The 17,038-nt window shown below is 38.4% G+C and overlaps 1 protein-coding gene across 1 annotated transcript in view; it reads right to left on the bottom strand.

Moving 5' to 3' along the window:
• Nucleotides 1-17,038, bottom strand: part of ATP8A1 (ATPase phospholipid transporting 8A1) — a 283,721-nt gene that overhangs the window by 167,867 nt on the left and 98,816 nt on the right. Inside the window, exons 17-19 of the mRNA XM_017870339.1 lie at nt 4,877-4,949; nt 1,490-1,595; nt 193-275 (exon numbers count right to left, since the gene is read on the bottom strand). Coding sequence (XP_017725828.1) covers nt 193-275; nt 1,490-1,595; nt 4,877-4,949 — 262 coding nt within the window. The remainder of the gene's footprint in view (nt 1-192; nt 276-1,489; nt 1,596-4,876; nt 4,950-17,038) is intronic.

Genomic DNA, 17,038 nt, shown 5'->3' on the forward strand with positions numbered 1-17,038 from the left:
TTTTTTTTTTTTTTTTTTTTGAAAATACGAGATTGTATAAATGGCTAAAGAAATAGCTAAAAGAACACCCAGTGGTTGCTTCTGGAGTGGGGAACTTCTATTTTATTATAAGCTTTTTGGTATTACTTTATCTTTGAAGCTATGCAAATGTATTACTTGCATTAAAAAGAACCTTAAAAACAACTAACTTACTGAATCTATAATCACCGAGTCGGGTGTTCTTCCAGTGAAAACAAAATTCAATTGCTTGGCTGCTCTGACCAATGCTCCCTCATCTGTTTTAGAAAAAGAGGTAAAAGCAAATACATGATTGAAAAAAAAATATTCTTAGTACAAGAGAAGTACATTAAGGTAATATAATTTTCTGTTTAATTAAAGTTCTTTTTATTCTGGCTCCTGTTATTAATCTAATTATTTTAAAATTACATGACAATTCCAAATAAATGAAGAGAATAATCTTAAGTGTTGGAGACACATATAGAACTCAGAGTTACATTTCCAAAATGTCAAGTCTCACTGTTAGTCATAAATTCCCAAGAAGCTTAATTTAAATGTACCTCTTTATCCAGTATATTTGCCAGAAAACTTTCTCAAAAGGAATCAGAGAAAACTGCCTCCTGAACTTTTATCCTTTTCCTCCTAAATTGTTGAGTCTAGAGAAACTAATATTGCTCATTGAGGATTCAATTTAAACAGCTTTAAATGAACTAATAATGATTTTAATGTCTATGAATTTCATCATGTTAAATAAAACCTTTTTATTGCTAGAGTAGGGTATGGCATAAGAAAACATCACACAGTTTCTATCCTAATAATGAGATATAACAATTCTTACGCTTTTAAGGAATTTAGTATATCCTGTAAGTCACAGATGCTGGTTTAGAATACAGTTTAAAACACTTCTAACAAAGTTCTCATCAAACTGACTATCTGCCCAATTTTACATTGAAAATAGATCCAAAATTAAGCCTAAGTACTTAATATTGATAACTGCACTAATAATATTTTATGGAATCCCTTCAAATGTGTAAAACTTTCCTCACCCAAATAAATACACAAACTTCATTATTATCATTAACAAAAGAGGAAATCAAAATTGGTGTTCTAAAGTTATATATGCTTATTATATTTAGGCAAACACATTTTCCTTTTCCTATTTGTACCCGTGCAAAACCAGCTTGACTAAGAGTTCTTAGGTATTTATAAAGGGAAAAATTATTATGCGTAGGTAAAAAAGTACATTTTTCACTTATGAGAATTATGTTATTCAAATTTTCATGTAACTTATGTCATATACCAAAAATTACATATACAAAGTTACACATTTTAAAATATCACATATATATTTAACCTTGAAAGCCAAGGTTTTCTAATTGGTAAATAAAATTTTATCTAAAAAAACACTCAATTTGGCTTTTAAAATTAAACTGACTTTTACATTCAGAACAATTTTCCACAAAAAAATACTTTACAATTTCTTCATTTGTACCTGGAGATGCTGCTTGATAAATAATCTTATCACCTTCTCGCTCTGGCACTGCTGTGTGACAGACTGCCATCATTGTAAGAAATTCACATATTATAGGTGCAGTCGGCTGTGAAAAATAAACACATAATTTAAGCCCTTCTCATGTGAACATTTTGACACTGATAGTAATATTACTTCATGTCTATTAAGAACATAGCTGTTGGCCGGATGTGGTAGCTCACACCTGTAATCCCAGTGCTGTAATCCCAGCACTCTGGGAGGCTGAGGCGGGTGGATCGCCTGAGGTCAGGAGTTTGAGACCAGCCTGGTGAAACCCCTACTCTACTGAAAATACAAAAATTAGCCAGGCATGGTGGCAGGCACCTGTAATGCCAGCTACTCGGGAAGCTGAGTCAGGAGAATTGCTTGAATCCAGGAGGCAGAGGTTGCAGTGAGCTGAGATTGCACCATTGTACTCTAGCCTGGGAAACAGAGTGAGACTCTGTCTCAAAACAAAACAAAACAAACCCAACGAAACAAACAAAAACCCATAAAAACATAGCTGTTACACATGGGGGTGTGGGATTACAGCCAACTAAGAAGCCAACATCAATTATAAAGAAAATGTGCTTTCTAATTCAAATTATTTTTCTACTCTTTCATTCATTTTCTAAACATTTATACAAGACAACTTGGTGTTGTCAAAGAGAAACAGTATAGTGAGAAAGGCAGATGAAGCTGAATCTTGTCCTTGGAGGACAGGAAAAAAATTTGAAAATGTTCATTTACCTATCTGTAATTCCTGATCAGATTTAAATTTTAGGCATACAATCTTACTGCACTGGCGTGATACTTCGCATTGGGGTGATAATGACTGAGGATTTTCTATAATGCTTTGTCTTTCCTCTCCAAAATGGTAACTTTATTCATATTTTAATGAATGAAAAATTATGAGCAACTCCTATGTCTAGTGGACTCTTACAGCCTGAGAAGACAGAAGGGTGTATCCGTTCTGCACAGAGCTTAGGGTTTATAGGAGAGAAGCCAGATATTTTAAATTAAATATATTCCTGTCTGGCTCTCAATAAAGAGAAATGTCATTCAATTTAATAAAGGAAAAACATTTCTCTATGCTCTTGAACAAAAAAATAATAATAATGTGAAGTGACTAGGAAGATATATCAGAACATTATTTGAAAAAACTGTGTTCAGGCTAGAACAGTGGACTAAACAGACATGGTCCCTGCCATGTGAAGCTTGGTGTTGTGGGGAAAACCAAACACAAATAAATATACACGTATTGTTTACTTATAGTGTGACAAGCACTGTAAATAAGGAAATATGCAAATATCATGTAATGTGACTTGAGAGAGTCTGTGGTTATTCTCAAGATAATGTAATATTTGAGCTGATGAAGTTTTAGCCTCATGAAGAATTGAGCAAAGTGCTTTCCATCAAGCAGGAAAGGTCATAAAGAAGGAAAAAATGATGCGTTTTAGAAAATAAAAGGCAATCAGTGTGATGAAGAGAAAGAAAAGGAGCTCAAAATGAGGGTGACAGCTTAGGAAGGGGCCAGAACATGTTACTTTATGAGTGAAGAGAAAAGGCAGAGAATAGGCTTAAACAGGACAGTGAGGGGACTTGATTTCCATTTGCATTTTTTAGCTGTCACATGCAACAATAACTGGAGAGGAGTAAAAATGGAACCCAGGACAGTGGCCAGGAGGCTACCACGGTAATCCACAGAGTGGGTACTGGCAGTCTGGACTGGGGGGTGAAAATGAGGATTAGCTGCAGCTGACACCCAAGATACATCTAGCAATCAGTACTGACAACTGCTTGGTGACTCAGAGGTCCAGACATGGAGAGAAAAGAAGGCATCAAAGACAATCCTCTAATTCCTAGGAAGAGTCACAAGATAGGTCACGGTACAATTTACTGAAAGCTGAGATTTCAAGAGGGAATAGGTGGTCTAGGTCTGTTTTGTAGATCTTGAAGTTAATATTTTGTCAAAGGCTCGCGTAGAAAACAGAGATACAAAAATACCCATATCAACATACTGATAGGGCCCCACTCGGGCAAAAGTGTCAAGCCCACCTGTGCTAGAGAAGATGCATGTTTTGGGGTAACAATTATGAGTTCAAGTTTTGACATACTGGGCTTGAAGTGGTTATGAGAAAAAGCTCTGGGGTTTAACTCCAGAAGACTCTCTAACTTGATCTTATGAAACCTGAGTGTCAATGTGATGGTTAATACTGAGTGTCAACTTGATTGGATTGAAGGATGCAAAGTATTGATCTGGGGGGGGTGTCTGTGAGCGTGTTGCCAAAGGAGATTAACATTTGAGTAAGTGGGATGGGGAAGGCAGACCATCTAATCAGCTGCCAGCATGGCCAGAATATAAAGTAGGCAGAAAACTGTGAAAAGGCTAGACTGGCTTAGCCTCCCAGACTACATCTCTCCCGTGCTGGATGCTTCCTGCCCTCAAACATCAAACTCAAGTTCTTCAGCTTTGGGACTTGGACTGGCTTCCTTGCTCCTCATTGTGCAGATGGCCTATTTTGGGACCTTGTGATTGTGTACATTAATATGACTTAATAAACTCATATATATATATATATATATATATCCTATTAGTTATATATATATCCTATATTATATATATCATATTAGTTCTGGCCCCTAGAGAACCCTAATACAGTCAGTAACTTCATAAGCAGGATTTTCACATTGGGTGGCAGAAGCTGGAGTTTCTACTGTAGATTTAGCACCGGCCTATGGTACTAAGCAGATAACTTACTTCTATAGATATTCTAAAATTGTTAATATTGAATTGTATCACAGAGAGTTCTATAATCATTTAAAATGAAACAATTTGAAAAGACAGAATATTGATGAATGATAATATTAAAACCAAATTAATAACAACCATGAATTAATGTTGGCCAAGTAAAAAGGAATTGGCATAGATTTTGATAATTATTAAAAATGATCATGAGGCCAGGCACGGTGGCTCATGCCTATAATCCCAGCATTTTGGGAGGCTGAGGTGGGTGGAACACCCGAGGTCAGGAGTTTAAGACCAGCCTGGCCAACATGGCAAAACCCTGTCTCTACTAAAATACAAAAATTAGCCAGGCATGGTGGCGGATGCCTGTAATCCCAGCTACTTGGGAGGCTGATACAGGAAAATGGCTTGATTCTGGGAGGCAGAGGTTGCAGTGAGCCAAGATCATGCCACTGCACTCCAGCCTTGGCAACAGAGTGAGACTCTGTTTCTAAATAAATAAATAAATAAATAATCATGAAAGTAAAAAAAAGAGAAATATATAAACATAGAAGATAATTCAGAGAAACATTCATTAGTTTTATTCATTAACAAAAAGATAATGGTTTTATGTAACTTACATGATTATTTTGGAGATTTTCCAGCAATGATGAATCACTAAATGTTTTTTCGTCTCCAAACTGTGAGTTCTGCCTGAAGGGGGTAAAAAATAGAGTAAACCCAGTTCATTTATACAAGCCCACTGATCTATTTGTTAACGTACTTTATAAGTAAAGTGTTATGTCTCCAAAGCCTTAATAAATTAATTTGGCCTGCATTTCTAAATAACATCACAGATTTCATGACTGCATCATAAAATACATTCAAGCATTCTAAAATGTGAAAGATGTTTGCAATGTAATGAAAAATAGTATTTTATAGTTCATTTTTTCTGGAGTTAAATTATATTGCAGCCACATGAAATTTTAAAAAATATAAAAAATAAAACTATTAAAACACCTGGAATTGAATTTCTTCCATTTCCATAATATTTTCAATTTTAGGATTCTAAGAATTAACGAAAGCTATTATACAAAATAGTCTTCTATTTTAGTCATGAGAAATCTTTAAAATCTTTTATATGTACTGATGAAAATCATATGAAATAAGAACATGAATAAACCATTTACAGAGTATATCAACATTTATCATTCATATCTGAGCAAATATTTATGAACATATTACATTTGTTCTGCAAATGTAAGAACAAATAATGAAAGTATGGAATTTTTGTGTTGTGGCTATCTTCATATGAGCAAATGTATTATGTACTTCCTATGATACAAATGGAGTCAATTATCTCTGCAAACTAACTATCATTAATCTCATGGCCATACAATTTAATACACAAATACTGAGATTCAAAGGAAAAACAAGGAACACAAGTGGGAATGTCAAAAGGGTACAGTTTGCAAAGTTTAGTAAAAATATATACATTTGAGCTTTAGTGCACAGAAGAAAATTTCAGATTTCAGTAAGGGAAAAAAATGTGGCCAATACTAAACAATTATAATCCAGAAAGCTTTTAATCACAACATTTACAGGTTACAAAGAGTATTATCAATGTCAACATGTCAGATATCAAGACTGTCATATTGTAAAGACAGCAGCTGGACAGGAAGGAAAACTCATTGAAGAAAATAGAATTTGAAAGAATAGAACATATATAGTATCTTCAATCAAACACATTTCTCCAGTAAACTGAAGGAGGAAGTTAGAATGTTTATAATGGAACACATATTTACATGTAGTAATTTGGTCTATTAAGTCTCCAAATCATAAGAAAAATACATCTTTATTAGCAGGTAGTAGTTTAGAATGATCAAAATATCCTTGGGGGCCAAAGTGAACACCTCATCATCACTATCATTATTATTATTTCTCTAGGTTTAAAGATGGAAGAAAAAAACTGAGAACTTTTAAATGACTTATCAATGTGTAGACAAAAAGATAGCATATATCTCTCCTCCAAATTTACCATTTATTAAAAAAGAGTTCATTACTTGAGGCTTTATGAAATTTTCCTATTAAAATATATTCATAAATGGTGTGCAGCTGCACTTTTCTACTTGTTAAACTGAAATGTCAAGGAATACGCACAGTAACATCTCGCAAGAAGTCTATTTTCTTTCCAAAGAATTCCAGACTAAAAGCTGTTTAAATCTGAAGATACACCTTATTAATCTCACCAATTCTTTCATGTTATAAATCAGTTACTATAATTGACTTAATTTTCAAACATATTTATAAATGAGTAGCTCTAGATATGCAATTGAAAAACTTACATGGACATACCCCATTTTCCATTCACTAATGAAGGTTCTGTCAAGAATAATGCTAAAAAAGAACTCTTCATTTAGAAAGTGACTTCCTTCCCAAGATAATTAAAAAAACCCAAAACAGGCTGGGCGCAGTAGCTCATGCCTATAATCCCAGCACTTTGGGAGGCTGAGGTGGACAGATCACCTGAGGTCAGGAGTTCGAGACCAGCCTGGCTAACATGAGGAAACCTCATCTCTACTAAAAATATAAAAATTAGTCGGGTGTGGTCCCAGCTACTCGGGAGGCTGAGGTATGAGAATTGCTTGAACCTGGGAGGTGGAGGTTGTGGTGAGCCGAAACTGCACCACTGCACTCCATTCCAGCCTGGGTGATACAGCAAGACTACGTCTCAAAACAAAACAAAAAAACTAGAAACAAAAGCATAAACAACTCATCCTCTAATCAGACAGCCTGGGTTGGATGACTCGGGCATGGAGCTTCCATCACTCCTCTCCAAAATTGTACAAAATATTTACTTTTAGTAAAAATGAACAGAAAAAATTTGCAAGCTTATATCAGTTAAAATAAGAACCATCACATTAAAAGTAAAATAATAGGACTGTTAGTTGACAATCTATACGATTCATAAACTTTCACAAATAAAAATGCAAGCCAACATCAACATTTGGTTACATTTTTGCCTAGCAATTTTCAAGTGGCACTTTGCTTCCAAGGAGACAATGACATCACGGTATTTTGCAAGAAGCAATAAGGCAGGGAGTACCACAGTTAAGGTAAGGAGAACACAGCAGGGAACCCACAATGTTATATAATTTGCAGCTTCTTTGGGCTGACTTAAAAGTTATGATACATTGTAACTACTCATTTTCTGATCATACAAAAATGAGGAATCTCTATAGCAATAAAAAAAGATTCAAAGAATATATGGCTTAATCAGTATTAGCTGTTCTTGCATATGACAGTATGTACTAAAGACTTTTTTTTAATTCAAAATTCATGTCAACAGGAGAGCCACCAGAGAAAAGGAAGAAAAGAGCTGAATCCACACTTTTCACCTTGTAAACCAAAATAAACTCCAGATGGATCAATGAGTTCATAAATGTACTAAAGATATGTGAAATATATTTTTTAAAAAACTTATGAATGGAAAAAGCTTAATTCAGAAAACATAATACACAAATCTGACTACATAAATCTAAATATTTCTGCACAGCAAAAACTATGGCAACAGTCCGGGTGCAGTAGCTGACACCTGTAATCTCAGCACTTTTGGAGGCTGAGGCAGGAAGACTGTTTGAGGCCAGGAGTTTGAAACCAGTCTGGGCAACAGAGCAAGATCCGCCTCTGCAAAAAATTAAAAAATTAGCCAAGTCTGGTGGTGTGCACCTGCAATCCCAGCTACTTGGGAGGCAGAATGGGGAGGATCCCTTGAGCTCTGGATTTGAAGCTGCAGTGAGCTATGATGGTACCACCGCACTCCTGCCTGGGTGACAAAGGGAGACCATCTCTTAAAACAAAACCAACTTCTGCAAGAAAAGTCAAAATCTAAATGACAAACTGGGAAAAAATATTTCCAACTTATAAAGGTTAATTTCTAGGGAATACAAAGAATTCCCAGAGATCAATTTACAAAAAGATCAGCAAGGCAGTACAACAACGAGCAAAGGATATAAACACACAGTTCACAAGGAAGGAAATGTAAATGGCTTTATAGATACATTCAACTTTACCTCATAATGAGAGAAGTGAAATTTAAATGTATCATTGTGGCAAAAATAAAACTTGACAACTTTGTGCTGTTGCAATTGTGGGAAAAATAGTAAAGTAAATATCATTGGTGAGAACATAAACTGGTACAAATTCTAAAAGAAAAGCAATTGGGCAAAATTTAAAATTTAAAATACTTTGATCCAGTAATTCCACTTCTAGGAATTTATATTGTTTAACTGGTACAAAATACTGTATGTACAAATTTATACTTTGCAGTACTTTTGTTTTGATTTTATTTTTGAGACAGGGTCTCACTCTGTTGTCCAGGCTGGAGTGCAATGGCACAATCTTGGCTCACTTGGAGTGCAGTGACATAATCTCAGCTCACTGCAACCTCTACCTCCTGGATTCAAGCGATTCTCCTGCTTCAGCCTCCCAAGTAGCTGGGATTACAGGCATGTGTCACCACGCTTGGCTAATTTTTGTATTTTTAGTAGAGACAAGGTTTTACCATGTTGGCCATGCTCGTCTCGAACTCCTGACCTCAGGTGATTTACCCACCTCGGCCTCCCAAGTGCTGTGATTACAGGTATGAGCTACTGGGCCCAACCCCTACAGTACATTTTTAATAGCAAAGAGTTAGGAAATCCAAAGGTTCATCAGTAGTGCTGCTTAAAAATACTGTGGTGCATTTACAAACAAAGGAAGCTTTTTATGGAATATGAAAAAATCTCAAAGATACACTGTCAAATGAAAAGCTGGTACAAAGCAGTGTGTACAGTATGCTTTACTTTCTGTAAAAATAAGAGAAAAAATAAATGCATGAATATTCATAGGCGAGATCTGTAAGGATACACTTGAAATTGGTTGCACAGGCTGTCTTTGGTAGGGGAAACGGAGGGCTCCATCACAGGGAGGGGATCAAAACCTTTTCTTTTACACCCTTTGAATTTGTAACATGTTAATGCCTTGTGAACTTAAAAAAAAATCAAATTTAAAACAAGTACAAAACCCATTAGTCATGTGAAATATATAAACACCTTACCATAAATGTACATTATACACATATACATATTACACTCATGCACACACGAAAAAAGCAGTATAACTTTAAAATAACACTGTTTTGTTGTTTGGGTTTTTGTTTTGCTTTTACAAAATTCATCACTTTAATGAGTAAGGAACAGGGAGGGCAGCTCAGACATACCACTAGAATGGGAACTCACGGTTGTGTACACATTTGAACACTTACGCAAACAGAATGACAAACTACACGTTCTTTAACATTCCAAATGTCCTGAGTAGACAGAATTGTTTAACTACATAACATGTACATACAGGGAACTTCTTTATTTAGGAGCTGGGAGCCTGCAATTAGGGGTGCACAGAGAAAAGTATATGATTTTCAACACAGATCTAAATATTAGATTGGTGCAAAAGTAATTTGAGATTTTTGCCATTAAAAAAAAAATGCAAAAACCGCAATTACTTTTGCACCAACCTAATATTTTTTCACATTTAACAAGTTTTAAGTAGAAAATTCAAGTTCTGAGTTTTCATATGTAGCTTTAACTTATTTTAAACATGTTTATTTACAACACGGATAGATAATGGGGCTATTAAGATCATTTTCTCATAGTGTGAGGCACTGCAAAATATGTATGTAAATTCAAGCTAATATAGCCATTTCATTGGTCTAATGTAACTGAGTATTGATTTGGGAGTGAAGAGACAGCTTGTTAGCACCAAGCCACATCAATGGGGACAAGTGCACTTGCTTTTTATCCAGCGCGTGCAGGGCTGCTGCTCAGGACAGGACACCTGTCCGCATTGGGACAGGTGTGCACTGGGCCCTGGGCCAGCCTGAAGAGTACTTACGGTCTCCTCAATTCCATTTCAAAATTCATCACAAGGTCCAGGGTCAATAATCACTTCCAGAAAGAGCTGCAATGCGGGGCCACTCACACTGAGGTGTACATGCCAATGGCTCAAAGGGTAGGCAGCCCTCCAGACATCCCTCTGGGCAAAGGCCTGAAGTCAGCCAGTGACTCTGGGGCCCCTGGCTTACCCTTTGATGTTTGCTGTTCCCCAAGTAGTCCCACTCACAGTGATGGCCCACTCACAACCTCAACCACCTTGACACTGATCTCTATAGTTACAACTTTTCTTCTTGTATTTTCAGAATTACCTGCCCACTCCAATGAGTGGCTTCATGAATTGGACGAGGTCTGTCTCTAAGACTTGCGAGACTTTTGCAGGGGGCTTGTAGTCCTTGGACACAGGGAGCCTTTGCAGGGAGCACCACCAGCTCTCTCAACAGGAAGTCGCTGGATCTTCAACTTGGACCTGCAGGGACCTGAGCTCTGTGGCTCTTCCTCCTCTTGGAAGGAGTGGATCTAAATAGGGACCTAAAAACTGCTCCTAGCTCCTGCACCACCTCCATCTCTCTCTCTGTTTGGTAAGACATTCATGAGGCTTTCCTGGGCCCTCCTGTGCAATTCCATGAGGTATGGGCCAGGTGTTAGTTGCACTAACACTCTAACACCTGAAGGTATTATAATGATGATCTAATGGTGGGTATCATGACAAAAGTCTGGCTCTCGGGGCCCTCATCTTTCTGCTTTTATAATCTGATTCTTTAAGTTAACATAATTTTGATACAATAGTAGAGGCTCAGATTTCTTTTTTCCTCTCTCAGAGGTCAGAGGTGATGAAACATGCTGATGATATCTCCCATTTGTCTTGGAGTCTCTTCTATATTGAAGGCCAGGTGAACACACGCCATTGACACATGTTCTGTGGAATGCTTCATAAAGGACTTGGTATAAAGAACTGATGGAACACCACCTATTCGACAGCCATGGCCATCAGCGGCAGGCAGAGATCCATGCTGGTGTCAAAGCTCCTTGCTGTGGCTGGTGTGAAGTGGAGGTGGTTGTCAGGGAGGAGGCACCATGCAGTATAACCTGTCTGCAGTGGGCACCCTGTGTCACCTTGGAGGTTCTCCTGGAGGACCCACTGCTGCTGCTGCTGCTGCTGTCTCTGGGACCTCTGGCCTTGGGACCCGGCCAATAAAGCATTGTTTTGGGGGGAAGTTCTGTACCTCCTGCTTTTCAATGGCACAGTTGGCTGCAAATCAAAATTCATTGTAGGGAGATTTAATTTTTATAAATAAACTTGTTATTCAAAGTAAAGTCCAAAAATATGAGCGAGTGATTGAATTCAATAATAATATTTTTGTTAGATACTGGTTTTGACCAAAGTAATGAGGCTTGGTTTTCTATGCAATATGGTTTGGTTGTGTTTCCACCCAAATCTCATCTTGAATTCCCACATGTTGTGGGAGGGACCTGATGAGAGGTAACTGAATCATGGGGGCAGGTCTTTCCTGTGCTGTTAGCATGATAGTGAATAAGTCTCAAGAGATCTGATGGTTATTACAAGGGGAGATTTCCTGCACAAGCTCTCTTTGCCTGCTGGCATCCACGTAAGACATGACTTGTCTTCCTTGCTTTCTGCCATGATTGTGAGGCTTCCCCAGCCATGTGGAATTGTAAGTCCAATAAACCTCTTTCTTCTGTAAATTGCCCAGTATCAGGTACGTCTTTATCAGCAGTGTGAAAACAGACTAATACTTTAAATGGTACCAGTAGAGTGGGGCATTGCTGAAAAGATACCTGAAAATGTGGAAGCAACTTTGGAACTGCATAATAGGCAGAGGTTGACACAGTTTGGAGGGCTCAGAAGAAGACAGGAAAATGTGGGAAAGTTTGGAACTTCCTAGAGACTTGTTGAAGGGCTTTGACCAAAGCCCGATAGCGATATGAACAATAAGGTCCAGGCTGAGGTGGTCTCAGATGGAGATGAGGAACAGGTTGGGAACCGGAGCAAAGGTGATTCTTGTTATGTTTAACAAAGAGACTGGCAGCATTTTGCCCCTGCCCTAGAGATTTGTGGAACTGTGAACTTGAGAGAGATGATTTAGGGTATCTGGTGGAAGAAATTTCTAAGCAGCAAAGCGTTTGAGAGATGACTTGGGTGCTGTTAGAGGCATTTAGTTTTATAAGGGAAGCAGAGAATAAAAGTTCAGAAAATTTGCAGTCTGACAATGTGATATAAAAGAAAAACCTATTTTCTGAGGAGAATTTGAAGCTGACTGCAGAAATTTGCATAAGCAAGGAGGAGCCAAATACTAATCGCTAAGATAATGGGAAAAATGTCTCCGGGGCATGTCAGAAGTCTTCACAGCAGCCCCTCCCACCACAGGCCCAGGGGCCTAGGAGAAAATGGTTTCATGGGCCAGGGCCAGGGTCCCCATGCTGTGTGCAGTCTAGGACTTGGTGCCCTGTGTCACAGCCACTCCAGCCATAACTAAAAGGGACCAAGGTACAGCTTGGGCTGTTGCTTCAGAGGATGAAAGCTCCAAGTCTTGGCAGCTTCCACGCAGTGTTGAGCCTGTGAGTACACAGAAGTCAAGAACTGAAGTTTGGGCCGGCGTGGTGGCTCACATCTGTAATCCTAGCACTTCGGGAAGCTGAGGCAGGTTGATCACCGGAGATCAGGATTTCGAGACCAGCCTGGCCAACTGGGGAAACCCTGCCTCTACTAAAAATACTTAAAATTAGGTGGACATGGTGGCACATGTCTGTAATCCCAGCTACTCGGGAGGCCAAGGCAGGAGAATCACTTGACCCAAGAAGGAAAAGTTTGCAGTAAGCCAAGATTGCACTACTGTACTCCAGCCTGGACAACAGAGTAGAACTCTGTCTGGGAGTAGGAAAAAAAAAAAAAAAAAAAAAAAATTGAAGTTTGGGAACCTCTGCCTAGACTTCAGAAGATGTATGAAAACGCCTGGATGCCCAGGCAAAAGTTTGCTATGGGGTAGGGCCCTCATGGAGAACCTCTGCTAGGGCAGTGCAGAAAGAAAATGTGGGGTCAGAGCCCCCACACAGACTCCCTACTGGGGCACCACCTAGTGGAGCTGAGAAGGGGGCCATTGTCCTCCAGACCCCAGAATGCTAGATCCACTGACAGCTTGCACCACACACCTGGAAAAGCTGCAAACACTCAATGTCAGCCTGTGAAACCCTTGTAGAGCTACAGGAGTGGAGCTGCCCAAGACAATGGGAACCCACCTCTTGCATCAGTGTGACCTGGATGTGAGACATGGAGTCAAAGGAGATGATTTTGGACCTTTAAGATTTGACAGCCATACTGGATTTCAGACTTGCATGGGGCCTGTAGCCCCTTTGTTTTGGCCAATGTCTCCCATTTGGAATGGCTGTATTTACCCAATGCCTATACCTCCATTATATCTAGGAAGTAAGTCACTTGCTTTTGATTTTACAGGCTCATAGGCAGAAGGGACTTGCCTTGTCTTGGATGAGACTTTGGACTGTGGACTTCTGAGTTAATGCTGAAATGAGTTAAGACTTTGTGGGACTGTTAGGAAGGCATGATTGGTTTTGAAATGTGAGGACATAAGATTCGGGAGAGGCCAGGGGCGGAATGATATGGTTGGGCTGTGTCCCCACCCAAATGGTGGGCTGTGTCCCCACCCAAATCTCATCTTGAATTCTCACGTGTTATAGGAGGCACCTGGTGGGAGACCTGTGGACAGGTCTTTCCTGTGCTGTTCTCATGACAGTGAGTTAAGTCTCACGAGATCTTATGGTTACTATAAGGGGGAGTTTTCCCGCACAAGCTCTCTCTTTGCGTGCTGCTATCCATGTAAGACGTGACTTACTCCTCTTTGCCTTCTGCCATGATTGTGCGGCTTCCCCAGCCACATGGAACTGTAAGTTCAATTAAACCTCTTTCTTTTGTTAATTGTCCAGTCTTGGGTATATCTTGGGTATATCAGTAGCTTGAAAATGCACTAATACACTATGTGACTCAACATATTTCTAAAGGCAATTACAAAACAGGAATTTTAAAAACATTCTGTGAACTGGCTGCATTACTGGAATAACAAATAACCTGCCAAGGTGACTGCTTTGAAGCCTAACATTAATTTGGATGTGTTAGATCTCTTTGTTATACAGTCACACCTGGAAGGATGTTTCATTGAGCCTAGCTTTTGCAGCAGAATAAATGAATACCACTCACTTCATACATAATTATAGACCACAATGAAATGAGAAAATAAGTAAGACCAGAGGATAGAAAATACAGTGTAGTACTATCCACTGATATTGTGATAATACTAAAATCCACAATGAAATGACTAAGCACAGAACACTTTAAGGTGATCCTCTGGGGAATCACCCTCATTAGCATTTACTTAAACAATTATCAACAAGAATAATGAGAAACTATATTAAACAGTTGAGAAAAAACAAATCATATGTTATTTTGGATTTGCTTCAAAATGATAGTGGGGGAAAGGCATAAATGACTAGTCTTAAGTGCATATTACTGAAGCAGGTGGATCACTACATCTGTCTGCTTTTGTTCATGCTTAAAATTTTCCACAACAGAAGACAGAAAATGAGAAAAAATAATTATAGAAATACACAGTTTTAGAAAATGAGCATATCTTAGGGCTACATTGATGTTAAGAATAAATAGATTTTTCCCTTCCAATCCAAAATACTGACACTATCAATCTAGAGAAGTCGATTTTAATAAAAGGAATTAATCTGGTTAATCTGGTTAATTAATTCCTTAAATAAAAGGAATTAATCTGGCATAAAAGGTTATATGCCAGCTGATGGTTCTTGGCAATGATGAGAAAACCAGGTTAATTTGCAGTTGGTAGCTACTGGTTGGGAAACAGTTTTATCTCTATATACTATTTATATTAATATACCTAAGTGAGTAGAGCTACAACCATCATGTGATTATCTTTAACGTTAACAGAATATGTGGAAAGACTTAATATATTATAGGTTGCCTTCAAACTCAACTAAATGTAAATATGTAATCTACATATATGTAAGAGGTAATTATGTTTTCTTGGCATTTTTGTGAATACTGGTTCAAGTAGGGCAGTAAAGTACATATAAGCTCATGGGTTTTATACATGGAATTTAATGAACTTTACATGAAACTGAAGCTGCCAAACAGCCATACTGGAATGCCCTTTCAGATTTTGGATTTATAGAGTCATCTACACTCCTTACTCCTGAAGATCAGCATGAAGATGCAGTCAGATGCCTGGAGTACAGGATTCAGCTGGGATCACACTTTTGATCTTGGTCTCACTGGCAATGTGAAACCAAGTGGATGAGGTTGAGCAAATGCTAAAAGTTGTGCAAAGTTGTATGCCTTCAGCTAACTCTACTCAAATGTGTTAAATTTTACCTGCTTCATCTGCTCTTGCCTAACACCACAAGAAATCTACTGGAAGAAATTCTAGGTTGAAAATATTAAATGAAAACAGAAATATCAAGATAAAATGACTGAAATTGCAAGGCTATCTTGTGATCTAAAAAGCAGATAGTCTTTAAAGTTCTTTAAAGTCCATAGGATGTAATGTAACCAGTACTGTTTTATAACTTGGCTGATGTAGGTTTCAACTCTCACATCTACTCGTTTTATAATTTTGGGCAAACTGCTTATTAGCTTCTTAGCCTGAATTTCACCATCTTTAAAATGGCCATGTCAAATATGTCATGAGGAGTGAGAGCACCAGAATTAACACTCAGTGTGGGCTTACTATGTGCTGACACTATCCAAAGCGCTATACAAACAGAGCTCATCTAATCTTCAAAACCTCCTGATGATGCAACTACTTATTATAATCTACATTCTTCCAGATGAGGACATGCAGGCAGAGAGTTAAGTAACTTGCTCAACAGCACCAGAAGAATGAAAATCTGAACTTGGTTGCTTAGTATCCAAAGCCCACATCTTTGATCACTCCACATAACCCTGGACACAGTGGCAGCTCAGGAAACATTTGTTCTTTCATTTTTGCAGGCCTACAGGTAATTAATTATTTTATAGATGGAGAATCCAAGTATATATTTAAAATAAAGCTTGAGGCTGGGCATGGTGGCTGACACTTGTAATCCCAGCACTTTGGGAAGCTGAGGCAGGCGGATCACCTGGGGTCAGGAGTTTAAGACTAGCCTGGCCAACATAGTAAAACCCCATCTCTGCTAAAAACACAAAAAATTAGCCAGGTGTGGTGGTGCATGCCTGTAGTCCCAGCTACTCGGGAGGCTGAGGCAGGAGAATCACTTGAACTCGGGAGGTGGAGGTAGCAGTGAGTCGAGATTGCACCACTGCACTCCAGCCTGGGCGACAGAGTGAGACTCCATCTCAACAAATAAACAAACAACTCACTTTACTGTAATGGTAGTGAAAGCCTTTCCTATTGTTATTTTTTAAAATCATTACTATCTAAGTTTATATGTAATTATAAGTGGAAATGTACAAGTAACTTATGACAAAGCTGACACTTCCTATTTGGAGTTACCTAGTTTAGAATATCAAATTTTCCAAAAGGGTGTTTTACAAAAAGAACTTACTAAACTAGATAAAATGACATCCTCTCTTTCCAGTACCAATAAAAGTTATGAAACAACCTTTATCGAAAGTAGAATATTTTGGCCGAGCACGGTGGCTCACGCCTGTAATCCCAGCACTTTGGGAGGCTGAGGCAGGCGGATCACAAGGTCAGGAGATCAAGACCACAGTGAAACCCTGTCTCTACTAAAAATACAAAAAATTAGCTGGGCGCGGTGGCGGGCGCCTGTAGTCCCAGCTACTGGGGAGGCTGAGGCAGGAGAATGGCGTGAACA

The sequence above is a fragment of the Rhinopithecus bieti genome, unplaced genomic scaffold (assembly GCF_001698545.2).
Source record: "Rhinopithecus bieti isolate Rb0 unplaced genomic scaffold, ASM169854v2 scaffold_5179, whole genome shotgun sequence".
Lineage (NCBI taxonomy): Eukaryota > Metazoa > Chordata > Mammalia > Primates > Cercopithecidae > Rhinopithecus > Rhinopithecus bieti.